Source organism: Hydra viridissima, unplaced genomic scaffold (assembly GCF_058129835.1).
Source record: "Hydra viridissima isolate aposymbiotic clone 2 unplaced genomic scaffold, HvirCarnegie_v1 scaffold_3, whole genome shotgun sequence".
Lineage (NCBI taxonomy): Eukaryota > Metazoa > Cnidaria > Hydrozoa > Anthoathecata > Hydridae > Hydra > Hydra viridissima.
Window position 1 is genome coordinate 1,719,650 of NW_028324302.1, and position 19,568 is coordinate 1,739,217.

The 19,568-nt window shown below is 29.3% G+C and overlaps 3 protein-coding genes across 17 annotated transcripts in view; 2 read left to right on the forward strand and 1 right to left on the reverse strand.

Annotated features, from left to right (window-relative positions):
- Positions 1–1,095: 1,095 nt before the first annotated feature.
- Positions 1,096–19,568, reverse strand: part of LOC145201954 (polycystin-1-like protein 2) — a 56,774-nt gene continuing 38,301 nt past the window's right edge. For 11 of the 13 annotated variants that reach the window (XM_090082666.1, XM_090082665.1, XM_090082664.1 and 8 more), the window contains 14 exons: positions 18,912–19,032; positions 18,584–18,746; positions 9,046–9,412; positions 8,679–8,811; positions 8,005–8,231; positions 7,812–7,917; positions 5,713–5,760; positions 5,329–5,630; positions 4,909–5,095; positions 3,979–4,617; positions 3,513–3,791; positions 2,771–3,040; positions 2,158–2,295; positions 1,096–2,017 (listed from right to left, as the gene is read on the reverse strand). In XM_090082666.1, coding sequence (XP_089938792.1) covers positions 1,824–2,017; positions 2,158–2,295; positions 2,771–3,040; positions 3,513–3,791; positions 3,979–4,617; positions 4,909–5,095; positions 5,329–5,630; positions 5,713–5,760; positions 7,812–7,917; positions 8,005–8,231; positions 8,679–8,811; positions 9,046–9,412; positions 18,584–18,746; positions 18,912–19,032 — 3,174 coding nt within the window. In that variant the 3' untranslated portion in view covers positions 1,096–1,823. Of the gene's footprint in view, positions 2,018–2,157; positions 2,296–2,770; positions 3,041–3,512; positions 3,792–3,978; positions 4,618–4,908; positions 5,096–5,328; positions 5,631–5,712; positions 5,761–7,811; positions 7,918–8,004; positions 8,232–8,678; positions 8,812–9,045; positions 9,413–18,583; positions 18,747–18,911; positions 19,033–19,568 lie in introns of those variants that run through there. The other 2 variants (XR_016451012.1, XR_016451013.1) reach the window with 2 other exon arrangements.
- LOC149890554 (uncharacterized) lies at positions 14,800–16,184 on the forward strand. 3 transcript variants are annotated; one of them, XM_090082741.1, is made up of 5 exons: positions 14,800–15,114; positions 15,215–15,284; positions 15,438–15,614; positions 15,730–15,891; positions 15,975–16,159. In XM_090082741.1, the coding sequence occupies exons 1-5, from the start codon at positions 14,902–14,904 to the stop codon at positions 16,157–16,159; spliced, it is 807 nt and encodes a 268-aa protein (XP_089938867.1). In that variant the 5' UTR covers positions 14,800–14,901. The 3 variants fall into 3 exon arrangements, with proteins under 3 accessions (XP_089938867.1, XP_089938866.1, XP_089938865.1); XM_090082740.1 differs by having other exon boundaries at positions 14,802–15,114; positions 15,215–15,614; positions 16,054–16,184; XM_090082739.1 differs by having other exon boundaries at positions 14,802–15,114; positions 15,215–15,614.
- LOC145181419 (uncharacterized) lies at positions 16,236–17,510 on the forward strand. The gene is made up of 3 exons (XM_090082737.1): positions 16,236–16,445; positions 16,568–17,012; positions 17,094–17,510. Exons 1-3 carry the CDS (start codon positions 16,236–16,238, stop codon positions 17,426–17,428), a joined length of 990 nt encoding a protein of 329 aa, XP_089938863.1. The 3' UTR covers positions 17,429–17,510.

Genomic DNA, 19,568 nt, shown 5'->3' on the forward strand with positions numbered 1-19,568 from the left:
GTAAGAGAGTGATGGTGTCCTTGAAATTGACATTGGTGTCCGTGACATATTCACAGACACTTAAATTGATCAAGCTAAAATTTAGGCATACAGTATAATCTCTCTAATTCGAACTTCATGGGGAAAAACAAAAGTTCGAATTAGAGAGATTTTCGAATTATAGAAAGTTGATTTTTTTTTTCAAATATTCTGGTCAAACTACAAATAGAGATGAAAATTAAACAAATAGTGATTCTTAGGCCTAAATGCAATAGAGATTATGTGTTTTAAACTTTTTTATTTAAAAAAAAAACTTAGTAATTGTAGATCGCCTTTTTTGAATATAAGCTCATTTGTTTGAAACATTTAAGTAAAGCTTTGTTGACATGATAATACGTATCAACCTTCACCCGTTTAGCCAAATTTCTTTGACGAAAAGCGTCAAAGATTTTATCTTTATTCTTTTTTCAGGTTAAAAGAATGTTTGGTGGAATATCAAAGATTTTCGAAACCTCTATTTGTTTTTCCTTTCTCCAATTCCATTAGAACATCGTGTTTCCGCTTTAAATTGGTTTTTTCATGCGGTCTCTTTGATGCCATGACGTTTTTTAAACAAAAGATAATAATTCACGTTAATCGTTTTTCAAAAACTCAAAACATTCGAAATTTGAAAAAAAAACTCAACGGTTAACGAGCTTTTTACACGTCAGAAAATAAAAAAATCAATTTAAAGAGAGATTCTCACTAAAGGGTTTGAAAAATCCAATTGAGTTACGGAGGTTTTCGAATTAAAGAGATTCGAATTATAGAAAGTTAAACAAAAGAGTTTCTTAAGCGCATGTCACGGTGACTTTACATTTAGTCGAATTACGGAGGTTTTCGAACTAAGGAGAATCGAATTAGAGAGATTGTACTGTATTAAAACTGAAGTTTTCAAGCTCATCATGAACTATGTAACATGAAGTCATAGCTGCTTTTACCAAAAGTGATTGCTATAGTCTATAAACTCCATATGCAAAAGATTCAAAAACATTTTTTCAACTTTTTCAGCTCAAAGTTTTTCAAATTGTAATATTTATAGATTGATTTTAAACTGATTTTGAAATATAACGATAATTGAACTTATATAAATTTAATGTACAATAAATATAATAAATAAATTTGTACATGGTAAGTTGTATTTACAATTTAAAAAAGTAATAGTGCTTTTAACATGCGTTCACATACATAAAAAACATATAGAAATAACACATACAAACACACTCACACATACATGCACAAATATATGCAACGATATATTTTTATTACTCTCTCTTTCTCAAGATACTGCTCAGGTTTCACAAGAACTAGAAAATCGGAACCGTATTTTGGGACAGAACGAGTGTCTAACAATTAATTTCATTTCATTACATAGCATTCCGATTTAACATTTCATTAAATAACTTTCTTTTAGAAAGTTTTTCAATAAGTCATTTCTTGATATACATCAAATTTTTGTTTCCAAATTAAAACCGGTTAATTCAGCAATATTATTATCTTGCATATAAAGAATCATATTCATTAAAACTAAACATTTTTATAGCTAATTACATGTATTATAGTATTAAACAGATTTTTATTTTTTAAAACTCAAAATTTAGGAATAATACGATAACACAAAACAACATCTGTAAGCGTAACAACCCAACGTAAGCGTAAAAACACTTTTGAAAATAATAATTGATAAAATCGTGAAAGTTTATTTTAAAATCAAAGACAGTACGGCATCTAATTAAGATGCAGAAATATTAATCAAACTCTTTGAAAATCGACTCCTATCTGATATTGCAAAACACATAGTCATTTTATAAACAGCCATTAAGTAATTTTTCAACTTGATATTCGTCCACATCTTTAGAAATATTTGAATCATGAGAGTGTAGAACATCAATGCAACAGAAAAATTTAAAAAGCGCTTCGTTTAAAGTGCTTTCATCAACTTCTTCTAACAAGCTCTCATTTTTAGAAAATCGCTCAGCGATTTCTTTATTTAAAGGTTCTAAAAGTATATAAAAGAATGTAAAAGAATAAAAATATAAAAGTATTTTACATTTTAAGTTCATTTTTAGAAGCAAGAAGCCATGTAATAATTTATTGATCAATTGTTAAAACAGTGAGGTTACTTAAGATAAAACTCGCCTTTTAAAGTTTTATTCAATGGAGATGCGATGAAAGGAGCATTAACATAAGAGAATGAAGAGCTCGCTGCATTCAATGTTAAGATTGGACTGGTTAACTTCCTTGCTACTTCTTTTTTGCACTCACATTTAAACCAATCTAATACAAAATATACGTTAACTAAATAATATATATATATATATATATATATATATATATATATATATATATATATATATATATATATATATATATATATATATATATATATATATATATATATATATATATATATATATGTATATATATATATATATATATATATATAGCGAAACTCGTGTAATTCATCCACATGACTTCATCGACATCACAGAAATCACATTTAAATAAAAAAACTTAATTATTGATATAACTAATATTCATAATAATGTAATAAAATATGAGCACTTTCATTTAAAGATAATTTATGCACATATATTGAGTATGTGTGAGTATATTTTGATTACATCTTAAGAAGATATTACTGGAGTATTTTCTAAATTTTTGAAAAGGTTTGTTTGGTTAAATATTTAATCTAAACTAAAACAGACAAATTAAAAAAAAAACAAAAAAACACGAGGAATAAAATAAATACCCTTTAAAAAATTTGCAAAGGAATCAAAGATTTTCAATTGATCTTCCTGTAGCGCGTTATTTAAACGAACCACTTTAAATGCATCATTTAGGATAGATATAAACATATTCATAATTATCCAATTCATGAAAATGGTGAATCCAAAGAAAAAAATGGGACCCAGCACACCGTTGGCATTTTCAAACTGATAAAAACTAAATTTTCCTAACAACAAACTAATAGCCGATGCAGCTGACTTAAAGAGACTTTGATAGCCATCGAGTAATTCACCTAAAATGAATTGTAGTTCTTATAAAAACATTATTAAGTTAAGCCTCAATTACACCGGATATGTAAAAAATAAAAGAATTTATTCAACTCAAATACAGATATACATACTTGCATGGATGGATGTATGGATGGATTTATGGATGTATGGATGGATAGATGGATGTATGGATAGATGGATGTATGGATAGATGGATAGATGGAAGGATTGATGCATACATACATAAATACATGCATGCATGTTTATGTATGTATGTATATATGTATGTATGTATGTATGTATGTATGTATGTATGTATGTATGTATGTATGTATGTATGTATGTATGTATGTATGTATGTATGTATGTATGTATGTATGTATGTATGTATGTATGTATGTATGTATGTATGTATGTATTTATAGCAAAATACTAAAACATTTCTTTTCAAAAACATACGTACAGTGACGATGAAAGCAGAAACAAAGCACTCACCAAATATCATATTTGAACATATAACGATTGGAAGCATAATGAGAATAAATATTATCCCTAACATGCATAAAGGGTGCCACGAAATTTTCAAAGCAATTGATAGCATTGAAATATGGCTGTTAAATCGCAGAAGCTTAATGAATTTTACAGTGACAAAAAAAGTAACTAATGCAATAATATGGGTGTAGATCAAGCTCCAATAAGCTGCAAATTGAAAATTGATAAACTTTTGAGGTTCTTTATCAGGAACACGTCTCAAAAGATCATCAACAAGCTTGGCTTTTAAATGAAAAAAAAAAACAGAAAAGCTTCAACAGCAATACATCATAATAAAAAGCACTGCCATGAAAAAAGTATGCTAAGTCTTACAAGAACTTTATTTTCAATGAAATTACATCCTGTTTTAAAAAAACTATAGGAATAACAAAATTTTTTTACGAGAAAAAGGTCTCAAAACAACAAAAACCTTTGTAAAAGTAGAAAGCCACTTCCAGCAAAGAAAATAAAATCAATGCACATTCCACAAGATTCCAAAATTCTCTGAAGTAGTTGCACCCTCTCTTATATAATACTCTGCATTCACGAACAGTGAAAAGAAACATCATTAAAATAAATAATATCTGCAATACAATATTAGCAATCTTGTTATTTGAAGTTGAAGTGTATAAATCAAAAGTGGCTACATCAAAATAAGGTATCATTCCACCAGAAGGTGGGAACTCAAACACAATTGTTACCATGTTAAAATAATTTGTAGCACCATTAAATAAAGCAAACTCAATGATCACAGCTCGTGTTTGACGATCAATCCATTTTTGATGTTTTAACTGGTCAATAACTTTCTGGTTTTTAAACTTTGGAAAAATTTCAACAACATATCCTCCGCCTAAATATGTTTCTAACTTTGCACTAAAAGGGTACCCATCAAGCTCCTTAGATGATTGGTACCTCCAAGGCTTTGAGAAAAAATTAATCTCTGAATTAAATGTTTTAGGTATAGTCCAATTTAGGGCAAAATCTCTTGTTTCTTCCACAGATGGTTTGTAAGCAGAAATACAATCAAGAACTGATAACTTTGCTACTGAAGCAGCTTTTGAACAGGAATCTACAAAAAAAAATTGAGAAAAAATGTTATGCAGTAACTTATCAAATGAGCATTTGATGTTGTTGAATAAGCTGTGATTTTATATTAAGACCTATAAGTCAATAAAACACTTAACTAAGATTGGCTACAAATGGAAGATTTATGCTCTCTTCTCATGAGATATACAATAAGAAAAAACTATTCAGACAATAAATTTTCTGGCATCAAAAAAAGTAAATAAATAAAAACAAATAGTCAAAAAAATTTTAAATTCACAAAGATAATTTTTATTTCATATTCAATCCCACTCACATGTTTTCACACGAACTTGTCTTATTCTTATCCCAGTAACAATCATTGAGTTAAAGTCGTTTAAGAAAAGCTGACCAGGAAAATCCTTTTCAAAAGCTCTATTTTCATTTTTAAACCACAGATTCGGATACACTTGAGGAAGAAACTTATCATCAAACCAAAGCCAAAAGTCTTTTTGTGATAAAAGCTAAAGTAGACATTCAAAGTTAGTTGCACCAAGAGAAACTGAGTAACAAATTTAGACATTGAAAAAAGTGCAAAGTGCCTTATTAGGAGGTAAAGTGTGAGAAAAAGTGACATATTATTAGTCATCTACATGCTGTATTTCAAAAGAACCACCTATGCATTTTAGGTTGTGTGAAATTAAACTTGTATAATGTTGATATTTGCGTTTTATTAATGATTAACAAACTTAAATACCTGGATATTGCTCCCACCATCTGATCTAAATCGTGGGTTAAAAAGTCCTTCAATATCAAGTGTTTGAAAGTATTTTGAATTGTCTTGTGACAAGAAAGCAAGACAAAACACCATTAGAGTAAAGCAACAGTAGAAAAAAAAATCACGAATAGTTGCCTGGATCCTTAATTCTTCTAATTTAGTATCTCTCATCTTCTTTAATAGAGTTGCATCAGGTGGTTTTAAAACAGAAACTGTTTTGTCAGAGGCAACTGGTTCATTAGTGTTACAAAATAATTTGTCATCAGGTGTTAGAACTTTACCTGTTGTAAAACAAACTTGTTCATTCTATTTTACATGGAATTCAAAGCATCGAAATTGACTAAGCACAAATAAGCAACTTACTTGATAGCTTTGCATATACACTGGATATCATAATCCTTTCATCGTCAACTATTGTTTTGTCGCAAAAGTAGATAAATAGTATTAGTCTATAATTCCTCAGAGTTTTAATGATTAAGAACTAAATCTATATAGCAAAACAGGGTAGAATGAAATAGTGGGTAGAATGGAATAGTTACGACAATCTTAATTCTTTTGTGCTTTATTAATTATTAAATAAACTTTTTGCAAATATGTTTTGATCATGTTGCAGAGAATTTTTTTCTGAATTTTTTTTAAAAATTAAATTTACTATTCAGAGAAAAAAGTTATGGGTTAAATACGAAAACGGAGACAATAGGGGTTGAATGAAATACGCTAATTGCTCACTTGTTAAATGTAGCTTTTATTAATTAAATATAAATAAAACTTAATAAATTGACCAATAAATCTTAATAAATTTTTTGTATAAATTTTAAATCAATTCTTATTAAATCTGTTCTTATATAAAATATGCCTCAAAATAACTTGGTCTCAAAGAAAAAAGAAAAACCATACACCGAAGAGCAAGTTGCGCTTGCAGTGGCCAAAATACTAAGCAGAAAATTTTCACTTAACAAAACTGCTCAATCATTCAACATACCAGTAGAAACTCTTCACAGGCGTGTCCACGACATAGATGAAACAATCGGGAGTGGTTCAAACACAAGATTGTCGCAACAACTTGAATCAATTCTGGTAGATATATCAAATTATCCAATTCGGGCTTTGGTAGAACTTACAATGACATCATCACATTAGTTACCAACTACTTGCAACACCAAGGTCAATCTCATTTGTTTCCTAATGGTACACCAGGGAGAGATTGGTATAAGCTTTTCATAAACCGGTGGAGTCATAAGTTAAGCATCAGGGCCACAAGCATTATTTCATCACTCAGAGCAGCTTCTTGCATGCAAGAAATAGTAGCAAAGTATTTCAACACACTGCAAATAGAAATCAATGAAGCAGATATTAACAAAAATACTTCATGTCATTTGTGGAACTTTGATGAAATTGGCTTTTCTGGCGTGTTCTTTACACATAGTTTGCTGGCGTGGTGCAAAATGACCATTGAAATTGGTTGGCAACAATGAAAAAATCCATTATACAGTGGGAAATTGCATAAATGCTGCTGGTAATCATCTTGCTCCATATATTATTTTTAAATAAAAAAAACGCCTGTACAGAGATTGGTGCTTAAGTGGTCCGAACAATGCCAATGCCATATATGCCAGTGAGCCGATTCACAAATTGCTTATCTTCCATCCGGATGGATGGAAGATAAGCAATTTGTGAATCGGCTCACTGGCGTGTATGTTTCTGCCATTAAAAAAATTCCTGGTATCTGTTTAATCTTTACTTTAATCAATTAATTACTTAATCAAATAAATCTAATTATAGTTATCCAATTATAGGCATTCATGCTGTAATGAAAAACAGCAAATAAACCAAGCAACAACAGCAACTTCAAGAACAATAACAGCTGCAAACCAAGTCAAGTGTAAAAAGTGCCGTAAAGTTTTAGGCAAAGCTTCAACAAGTCAATATATGGAATGGTATCAGTGTGAAAATTCAAAATGTAAGGTTTTGCTTTGTCAAACATGCATACCAAAGCAATATGTAAAAGCTGCTGAGTTTTATTGCACCAAAAAGTGCTGCACAAGTGGCAACTCAACTCAATCTCTAGTACCTCTCAACAACTCAACATCATCACAAGAATAAAAAAGTTTTACTTAGATGTTTTTTTAATTGTTATCATGGTTTTTTTTTTAAATGATTATAATTGGTTGCTTTTTGTTTTTTTTTTGAGTTAAGTTTTGTTTTAATTACCCGTAGATTTGCGTATTTTATTCTCCCTGAATGTGAGGGTCGAATTAAATAACTATATTTTTCAATTAAATAAAGTTTCTTTAAAAACTAAAAACATTTTTTAATTTGATTTGTATATATTTAAATACAGCTCAAAGTTCTCTACAAATTTAAAAAAAATAAAATAAAAACCTTCCTGAAAAAAAATTAACTAAAATTCTTAACTATTTCATTTGACCCTATTTTACTCTACCTTTTGATTAATGACTCACCTAGTTTAGTTTGATTATCTTTTTTACCAATTTTTTTAATGGCAAAAGCACTACAAAAAGCCATGAAGAAGATTTTGATCGGTTGATGTAGAAAAACATCTTGTACCTAAATGAAATTAAAAACTAACAAAGTTTAACATTCCGAAATTAATACAGATAATAAAAGCTTTCATTAAACAAAAAAAAACCTCACCATAGAGATAGTTATGCTTGCTAACCAATCTAAAGACTTTTTGTTTCCGAAAGAAATTCCATACAAAGAAATCACAAAACTGCAACAAATGATTGTTGCAACACAAATGAACCAAACAATAGACAAAAGCAAACGAGAAATATTCAAACATCTAGGGTTTTCTTTTATAGTGAAGATTGTATTAGCTTCTTCTTTAATGTCTGTGAAATTTTGTTGTTGTGTGCTATCTTTAGAATGAATCAAAAAAATTTTATTTACAAACAAGTAGATAAAATGATAGCTTTTACAAACTGGATTTAAGTGAAGCAAACTATTTATAGACTTCATTAAAATATTTGCAAATTAAACATCAACATCTATTCTCTCACCATTCTTAATACAGTGGCACAAGAAGATATTTAGTGTGGTAAAAAACAAGGCTATAAACTTGATTAAAATAAAACAACAGAAAACAACATTATATCAAAGTTTAACTTGATATGATAGAGATTATATACTATGGCTGTATAAAAGAAATATGCTGAGAAAGTCAAAATAAATGGCTTAAAAAATGCTCTAAAAACAAGTAAATACTTGATTCTGATTAATAATATTAACTTTACCTAAAGCAAGCATTTAGCAATCATAAAAAACTAATTGACAACTAAAACCTAAATGTAGAATCTAGCTGTTACCTGCATTAGGAATAAATAATCTAATACGCTTTTTTTCTTCCTTATTCCTAATATCAGCAACCAAACGAAAGAGCTGAATAAGCAGTAGATTAACTGGAAAGGTAATCAACGCACAAACAACTCCAACATAGATCTTAAAAACATAAATAAATTTTAAATCAATTACTTCACACAAAAATGAAAACAAGACCTGATTAACTAACAAAGTGTTAGGCTTCAGTCTGAAATTATAGACTGCATGAAATAAATGAAATTTATTCAAATACACAACAATAAATCAGTTACTAAAAGGTTTTAATATGTGAAGTTAGTGTGATACAATAAAACAAAGATGATATGGACTTCCATTACTGAAAACATTTCTCACCTGCATCCAAGTAAAAGAAAACATCGCAATTTTGTTTTCTGTTGTTGGATTCCCTGGAGGAACTTTTCCAAAAAACATTGCACTTGCTGTCATTGAAGTCATTGCAAGACAAATAGCAACAGAAAACCGCTGACATCTGGTAAAGCTACTTAAATGAGAGCGAGTGAATATTGAAAACCATATGTGATCTTCAGTAAGTCCATGGCGTACTTTTGTGGTAAAAAGATAATTAAAGTTTGACAAATCATCAGATCCTGATACAGGTATTGCCAAATCTAATGAAAAATCATCCTTGTCAACAGCTACCCAACGATTGGCAATAAATTGAAATTGTTTTTTTGATTGCATATCAGCAATCACTACGTTCCTAAATGAATTTTTATGAAAGTAATGAATTCAAATTAAAAAATGTAACAAACCAGATAGCAGATTAATAAAAATTATTTTAAAGATTTACTTAAGAGCTAAATCTGATTCTACAATAATCTTAATTGGTTAAAAATATGTGCAACAGATATTAAATGAGATAATAAGATTATACAGAGAAAATGAAAAGCATGATTCAAAAAAAAGATTTTAAACTAAAATTGGCCTTTTAAATAAATATTTCTTATGTAACCTTATTGTGCAAAATCTGCCTTTATCTCCATAATATATTATAAAAACTGGCTTGAATATCATCAACATATCTTAGATAGGATTTTAAGTTGAGAGGAGGATTTAAGGTTGCTGCAATTTTAAAGGCATTTTGTTCATGGTATTGTAGAAAAGAATCTGCCATTTTGACAATGACGGAAAGATCTATAGGACTGAAATTCTTCAATTCATAAGTATCTTTGTTCCATAAGAATCAACATGGATGTAAACAAAGCTTTATCAGCTTTCTCATTTCTAATATAGTTAGCTTGGTAGAATATTGTAGGAATCATCTTTATTTAATTGATCTAAAAGAATCAAAGTAACTTCTTTAAGTGGAATTGATGGATAAAGGTTTACAACCACGGTTTGAAAATTTTGGGGTGAGTCATCAACAAAAACACCAAAAAAAGTCCTTTTGAGTGGTGATAATATGGACCCTTGGGATACTATTGCATGTGGTTTTAAAATCAACCAATACCGTCTGAGAAAGAAATTTCAATTTTAATTTTTTTAAAAATGTTCATGTAACAAATTTTTTTCAAAGGGCTTTATGAAGTAAAAACATTTTTATAAGCTTATATTGATATTTTATTGTAAATATAGAATAATAAACATTCTTAAAAATTCCAACTCTAACAAAAAAATTGCTTTTTCTTTTACAAAACTAGAACCCACCACACCTCTAATGTTGAACATCAGTTTTGTTTTGATTTCTTGTTAATCCACAACATTTTTTTAAGTTCGTCTATTTTGTTTTAGTAATCAAACTAAAATTAATAAAATTTTGTTAGAAGAACTAAAAAAATACATTCAAAATGCCCAATTCTGCTAAAACTCATGCTGAGTGTTAAAAAACAGTTTGGATTCTCTGCATTTCAAAATGTGATCAAAGTATAACTCCTTTCTTGATAAGCAAATTTGCAAAACACTCTCCAAAAACCATTAGACTTTAACGATGATCATCTTCCAAACGAAATGTGCACAAATTGTCGTTTCATTCTGCAAAAAATTGATGAGGGAAAAACATTTCTACTGATGTTGAAAGCAAATTTGATACAAGTGAATTTGATCAAAATCACCCAGAAATTAAAATAGGTTTTAAAGTTGGTGTTAATAAGAGAGCAAGAGGACCTTTTTTTGTCTTCAAAAATGCCTGTTTCTTTCCATTGTTTGATGGTATCTTGTACAGTTCTTCTGGCAACTTGCAATTTTTTGCAAATTTTACAAACTGAATAACTTTCTTTATGTAATATAATTATTTCAGAATGTTTTGCAACTGTTAAAGAAGGTCTTTTACCCATATTTTTAATTGAATAGTTGAATTATAAAATTTTAAAATTTTTTAAAAGAATTTTTAATGAAACCGTCATTAATACCAAAAGAAAACTAAACAAAACTAAATATTCTTAATCATTTTAGTCGGCTATCATTATATTATAAATATTTCCTTCATGTTTCAACAAATAAATAACTTTAACAAGACCAAACTCTTAAGAGTAATGCAATGCTATATACCAAGTTAAAATAAAACAAACAAACTTATATAAGTTTGAGGTCATAAACCCAATTACTGACCTCAAACTTACATAAACACTTAAAATTAGTAAGTTTAAGTATTATAAATTAACATTATTGATTAATTTAATGATACAGGATAGATTTTAGCTTTTTATTTAAAAAATATTAAGTGTCCGGAAACTTTTGGCCTGCAGTGTAGGTTGAAAATTTTTTATAATTATAAAAAAAACATGGTTAAAAAAAATATGGAACAAAATCCATATTTTTTTTAACCATGAGCAAACAATGTATAATTATAAAAAATTTTGAGGTTTTACACAATCTCAAATAATGCATTGATACATTCACTAAAAATTGATTGTTAAAAAATTTCCTCATTTTTGGGAAAAAACAATATTTTTTCTCACATTTTTATAACTATACACTGCTTCAATTTAGAGGTTTTAGGTTGACCTAAATGGTACTCAAGATGTTTCAAAAGATATCAATACTTTGGGTGGGCATGAGATATATTCCATTGAAAACAAAATAAAAAGCGTTCCTTTTTTGGATTTATACACTTTTTTAAATAATCGCTTTGCAAAAGAAATTTTAACTCAGTAGCGGATCATGCGTTTTTTGGTGTTTTAGATACCAAATTATAAACATAGAGTAAACTCCAAACATTTATATGTTTATACTAGTGTCAAAACAAGGAAGTTTTGTCAAAATATCAAAATATTTGGAGCCTGGGAACTAAAAAGCCCTTTAAATCTTGCCCCCTGCCCTAAAGTGGAGAGCAACAAGTTCATAATTTTTGTTATAAACTATTCTTAACTAAATTCATATTAATTTAAAAATTTCAAATTTTATGAAAAAATCTTTTATAGTTCAAGAATTATGTCAATCTTAAAATTGTAACCTCCTCAAATTGAGGGGGGTTAAAACTTTAAATGGCCATCATTTTTGAACGCTATAAAATTATTGCACAAAATTTAAAATTTTTTATAAATAATGACCTTAGTTAAGAATAGTAAAAATTTTTTTTTTCTTACTCGTTGCTCCTACGTTTGGGGTAAGGGGGGCCAAAAATTAGGGTTGTTACTGTTCCCAGGCTCCAATTAACCCAATAATATGCAAAACATCCTTATTTGACATAAACATAAACATATAAATGTTTGGATTTTATCTTATGTTTGGAAGTTAGCTTTCTCAGACAAAACAAAAACACAGAATCCAACCTCTGTCTCAACTAGCGATTGCAATCCCGGGATCCCGACTTTTTTTATGATCCCGAAATCCCGGGATTGTCTAACATCAATCCCGGGATTCCCTTTTAGATCGAACAAAACAAAGCGTAATGAAAAAATATAGTAAAATACCAACAATTTTGCGTATCAATAAAATAATTTTTATTTAACATAAAATTGTAAAAAGCATTGTATTTTCGGTTGTACAATAAAATACGATATCGGAAAGGATTGATTTAGAGAAAAACAAAAGTGAAAATCTTTGCACTATGTCATGTTGGTTAACATATACACTATTTAAAAATTGAATACGATCTGATTTAAATAATAGATTTGTAAGCAAAGAAAAAAATTATTATAGTATGCTTGCTTACGATACCCACACTTTTTATCATTACATACGGTTTATATTTATTTTATAATAATTTGTTATATAATACAAATTTACGTTGTTTCTAAAAAGTTACTTACGTAAACACTTTAAAAATATTCGCGATAAATTAGTTAGATTTTTTTTAATACCTGAGTTACTATTGTTAATAATTTTTTGTAGGTTCTTTACTATTGTAAGTTTTTTCAAACTGAAGAAAAGCGCGTTTCTTATAAGGGAGAATCTTATAATTAAAAAATAAATCAGCATGTCGTATGTGGGTTTTACAATTAAAAGTAACTCAGCTGTTAGGAAATATTTTCTACGGGATGGAAAAGGCCAAACAACGATGTGTAAATTACCAAACTGCAAGAAAATTTTAAAAATTGGTGGTGGCTCAACAAAAGGACTTCATACATATAGACCTGCATGAATTCAATGCAAATCAGCCAGATTTTAACAATGAGTTTTCTGACAGTGATTCATCCGAGAATGAGGACACTGAGGAAGATTTGTTGGACTACAATCATTAAAAGTTAAGACCTAAAATTGAACTAAATGAAGTTCATTATGGGTCAGTCATTAAAAAAGTACGCAAACTAATACTAAAACTTAAACAATCACCTACCAAGAACGACATCTTACAAAAATATATTAAGGCTGAATTTGGAAAACAACTGTCTTTAATAATGGACTGCAAGACACGGTGGAGCAGTCTTCTGTTAATGCTTAAACAATTTTACAAAGTAAAAAACTGTATACAAAAAACATGAATTGATATTTAACGTTAACGTTCTTTGCTTGTATTATTGTCAGCATCTTTTAATTTTGTAAGCATGAAATTAATAGCAATGTCGGCTGTAAATAGGTTAGAATCTCGACGACATATTGCTTCAACCGTTACTTTAATGGGAACTAAAGTTGTAATAATCTCTGATAATATTGCCACTTCATCATCTGACAGAGCTATAGAATTATCTTGCACTGGGTATACCCAGCGCAAGCCAACCCTAACGGTTGAAGCAATATGTCATCGAGATTCTAACCTATTTACAGCCGACATTGCTCTTAATTTCATGCTTACAAAATTAAAAGATGCTGACTATAATACAAGCAAAGAAATGCATAGAGCTTTAATGACTCGCATGCATGAACGCCGAACCGATATGAGTGGACTTCTGCAATACCTGCATAACGGTCGAAGCCCCGTTGAAGTCGATGAAGAAATAATTACAGTGCCTTCTTCATTTAAATGTCGAAAACTTTTGGTAGAATTGTTGGAAAGATTAAATGCTTCCAATCCTGCTCTAGTAAGAGCATCAGTTGAGTCTGACATGCTGGATTTGATTGAGGAACCTAAAATGGCTCCTGAGTTTGAAAGTAATACTTTAAGTATTGAAGAGGAACTTGATGTTATTAAAGAAGGACAATCACCAATACAACCAATTAGACATAAAATTTTGTCATCAAAATTTCAAAAAGAAATGACACTATTTGAAAATGTGGATACACGTGGCGATTAGTTAGAAAGAGTTTATTCTTTTCTAACGACCGTGAAATCGACAAGTGTCGAGGCTGAGCGGGCATTTTCTTCCGCTGGACTGTTCAATACAAAAATTCTTAACCGTTTAGGCGATAAAACTTTGGACGCGTTATGCTTCCTGAAGTCGCATTTCGAAGCACACAAAACACAACATATCTCCTTATTTCTAACATAATTGTTTAACATTAATTAACATGTAAAATTTAATTAACATGTTAAATTAAAGTCATTTAATAAATGTATTTTTAATTAAATGTAATGTTTTTATTCTAATTAATACTATATAGAAGTTGTATCTGCTTTTCAATCCCGGGATTAATCCCGGGATCCCGGGATTGATGTTTTTCAATCCCGAAATCCCGGGATTGAAAAAAACCTCCGGGATTGCAATCCCTAGTCTCAACTATATAAAAATGCCTTTGTTGTTATTTTTATTTTTATTTTACACCTGAAAAGGTCTCTGCATTAGAACTGTTTGAAAATTTACTTTGCATTTAGATATTAATATAAAAATTATACTAAAGATTCATTAAAAAAACTCCCATTATTGTGTCGAAATGAGCTTAACAAGACAAAGGTTTCATAAAGAAAACAGGAATATAGTTTGTTTCTGCTGTCTAAATAAAGACGTAAAATGTCATAAATTAGAAAATAACCCAGCTCTACAAGAACTCATTATTCTATATGTGGATCCAGGCTTTTGTTTGGAAATCAATTCTCTACCATCTGGAGTTTGTTCAACTTGTAAAAAATGTCTTCATTTAAAAAAGGTTAAATAAAAGTTTGTCATTAATGCTAATGTATTGACGATATATGAAAATGTAAATATATATATAAACGTATATGAAATACTATATTAAAAAATTTTAGAATGAAGGGTATGTCTCTCAAAACATAGAAGATATGTGGAAGATTGGAAGAGTATTATTACGAAAACTAGGTAGGTTACAGGATACTAGTTTATGCACATGCCCAATTTGCTGTATTGCAAAAGAGAAAAGGAGTCATAGAAAAATCAATCTTTCTGAATTTATTGAAGATTTTGGTTTTAAGCATAAGTCCTCAGATGTAAATAACACATCTTTTTGCACAGATTGCTGCCAAAAGGTAGGTAAAGGTATCAGACACCCTTGCACAAAATCTGAAATAGTGCAAAATCTACATAAGCTCATTCTTTCTCAAGACTCAAAAACCTCCCAACAAGTTATTTCCTCTGTACTAAAAGATATGCATAAAACATCTGAAAATAACGAATTAACTATAGCAACAGGTAAATGTGTATTTATATTTCTTTACCTATCTATATTTATTAATAATTTTATAAAATACATTTATATTAAAGTTAAACATTAGTGAATAGAACGTTTTTCATATATTTTTTGTAGGTAGTAAAGCCCTTCATGTTGCTCTCTACTCTGGAGATGTGCATAAACCTATTTTAGAAATATCTTCAGATACATTATTTAGTATAAAAAAGAAAATGGATCTTCCCATGTCAGCAATGGATTGTATAATGACTGAGATACGTAAAGATTTGGGTCGCGGAGGTAACAGTAATGCACATGAACTTTGTTTTGCATATATTCATATTACTTATATATTTATAAATTATTCTTGTATTTTTTGCTAGGTATTGAACCTAATGCCTCAAAAATTATTAAGGACAAATCTTTCCAGTTAAATGAATTTTATAAAAACGTTTTATGCAGCTTTCAACAAACACACAACAAAGGAAAATACAAGGTTGTTGATAAAATTCAAAAAGATGTTGTATTTGTTCCTGAACCGTTGGAACTAATAAAAAAAGATTTGTGAACACAGAAAACTTAACCCCTACAATTGCTTAATAAGAGTTGGTATTGATGGAGGTCAAAGCTCACTGAAAGTCATAATGAACATCTTCAACCCAGAAGAGCTACAATCAGAGAAAAGAAACATGAAAAATACAGGGGTCAATACATTTCTTATTTTGGGTCTTGTACGTGGAGTACAAGAAAGTAACTATAATTTGGAGAGGCTTATTAAGTTACTTAAGCTAAATGAGCTAAAATACACAGTAGCAGCTGACTTAAAGCTTATTAATTGCTTACTGGGCATTTCTGTAAGTTAAACATTAATTATTTTGTGTAATTGCATAATAATTTATAAAAAGTTATTGCTTTTTATTACTTTATCAACATTTAACTTATTATTTAAAGTCTTTTTTAATACTAATACTTAAAGGCACATGGGGGAAAGTATGCTTGCTGTTACTGTGAAGGTGAAAAAAATGACAAAAATGGAAAGTTGAGGACTTTTCAAAGTTTGACTAGTTGGTATCAGAAATTTATTGAGGATGGGGAACTTAATAAGGATATGAAAAGCTATAAAAATGTTGTTCGACCATGCCTAATTGAAGAATCTGGAGAAACTCTTGTTATTGATATAGTTCCTCCTCCTGAATTACATTTGTTTGAACGTATTGTTACACAAATAACAGATGTTTTGATGGCTGAGGAGTCAATTAAAAAATTCCTAATTGGTAAAAATGTAACTAGGCACGGTTACAATGGAGGAGGATTTGATGGACCTAACTGTCAAAAAGTACTTTCTTGCTTGGATGAACTCATAACTATAGCTCCACTTCTGATGATACCTTGTATTGAGACTTTAAGGAAATTCAAAATCGGTATGCAATCAGTTAATTACTTTTTCACTTATAGTTTATAAGTAATTATAAACATAATTCCTTAGAATTTGTTCATTTTAGTGACAGAAGGATGTTTTGGAATGAAGCTATCTCTTGAGTTCAGCAGAGATATTCAGGAATTTGTCTCTGAAATGTGCAACTTGCATAAGTATCTGATAGAATACACGACACACAAGATCTGTCTAGGTTGGAAATTTCACATCATACAGTCACACCTCGTCATGTTTCTTGAAAGAAAAAACAAACCCTTGGGTATTTTCAGTGAGCAAAGCTGTGAAGCTGTGCACAAAAACATTAACAAGACAATGAAAAGATTTGCAGCTTCGGAGCTGAGCAAATGCCATGGAGAAAAGCTTCGTAAAATGGCCGTAACCTACTCTAGTATGAGAATGTGAATAATTTTATATACAGTACTAAATATTGGATTATTGTAAAATAAAGAAGTAATCATGAATAAAAAATGTTTGAAAGAATTAATACTTTGTATTTGTCTCAGTGTTGTTTCATTCTAGTGATATTCTTAGTTTATAGATAGTTGAGACAGAGGGTGGATTCTGTGTTTTTGTTTTGTCTGAGAAAGCTAACTTCCAAACATAAGATAAAATCCAAACATTTATATGTTTATGTTTATGTCAAATAAGGATGTTTTGCATATTATTGGGTTAATTGGAGCCTGGGAACAGTAACAACCCTAATTTTTGGCCCCCCTTACCCCAAACGTAGGAGCAACGAGTAAGAAAAAAAAAATTTTTACTATTCTTAACTAAGGTCATTATTTATAAAAAATTTTAAATTTTGTGCAATAATTTTATAGCGTTCAAAAATGATGGCCATTTAAAGTTTTAACCCCCCTCAATTTGAGGAGGTTACAATTTTAAGATTGACATAATTCTTGAACTATAAAAGATTTTTTCATAAAATTTGAAATTTTTAAATTAATATGAATTTAGTTAAGAATAGTTTATAACAAAAATTATGAACTTGTTGCTCTCCACTTTAGGGCAGGGGGCAAGATTTAAAGGGCTTTTTAGTTCCCAGGCTCCAAATATTTTGATATTTTGACAAAACTTCCTTGTTTTGACACTAGTATAAACATATAAATGTTTGGAGTTTACTCTATGTTTATAATTTGGTATCTAAAACACCAAAAAACGCATGATCCGCTACTGAGTTAAAATTTCTTTTGCAAAGCGATTATTTAAAAAAGTGTATAAATCCAAAAAAGGAACGCTTTTTATTTTGTTTTCAATGGAATATATCTCATGCCCACCCAAAGTATTGATATCTTTTGAAACATCTTGAGTACCATTTAGGTCAACCTAAAACCTCTAAATTGAAGCAGTGTATACATGGTTTGCTCATGGTTAAAAACTTTTTGGCCAGGAACCGGGGTTTTATACTACACACACACATACACACACACACACACACATATATATATAACTTCTTAGTTTCCTTGTTGTTTTTTTTTTAAAAAAAGGGGTACTAAAATAATCTTCACTAAAATTCAAAATGTTTTTAAAAAGAAAAAGCATTTATTTAAAAAATACCTTAAATACCATCCACCTCCAGTATTATCATGCCATAGTCGAATATAACTCAAATCTCCTAAGCAGCCCGATGTTGTCATAATAAAAACATCCACACTGGATCTTAGGAAACATACCCTTTTCTCATCACTTAACTGACGAACTCCTGAATCGTTCAAATCTCCTGAATATATTGAGTACCAATAAAAAAAAACATTTTTTTAATAGAAACTCTAACTATCAGCAATAAGAAACCCTTAAGATTTTTACAACTGAATTCTTTTCTGCATATTTAAAAGTATGTTTTCTAATATAAAACATGAAATAAAAAAGGAGAAAGAGTTTTTACCATATAATGTGATAAAAACATTTGAGTTGGTGCCAGCATGTCTGCGATTGCCAGTTATAACAGTAATTTCATACAAATAACAATCTTCATGCTTGTTATCAACTAACGGCCGAACAGATGGCTGAAAAATGGTTTTCAGTGAGTGTTTTAGATAATAATTTCATCACTAACTAAGAGAGATTTGAGTTTTTGTGAGTTTTAGTAAAACTAAAGATATACTGTACTGTGAATAAGTTTTAGCTAACCATAAGTTTACAATTATTTTTAATTTTATTGTAAAAATATGAAGGACTTATGAAGTAAAAAAAATCATGTTCATAGACACATATTATAAACAAAAATATCTAGAAATAATTTGATAAAATATGATAGAAAAAAAAAGTATTAATGGTTATACTTCGTATGTCTGCCTTTTGCGTTGATCACAGAAGCAAATCTCCTGGGAATTGATTCATAAATTTGTAATGAAATTTTGTGGAATATTGTCCCACACTCTTTTTAATATTCGAAAACATTCTTTGACAGTTTTGGGGGTATATTCTGCCTTTTTTTTATCCAAATAATCCCAAACATGTTCAATAATGTTCAAATCTGCACTTTGAGGAGGCCAGTTCATTACTTCGAGAACTCCCTCTTCACAAATGTATTGTAAATATT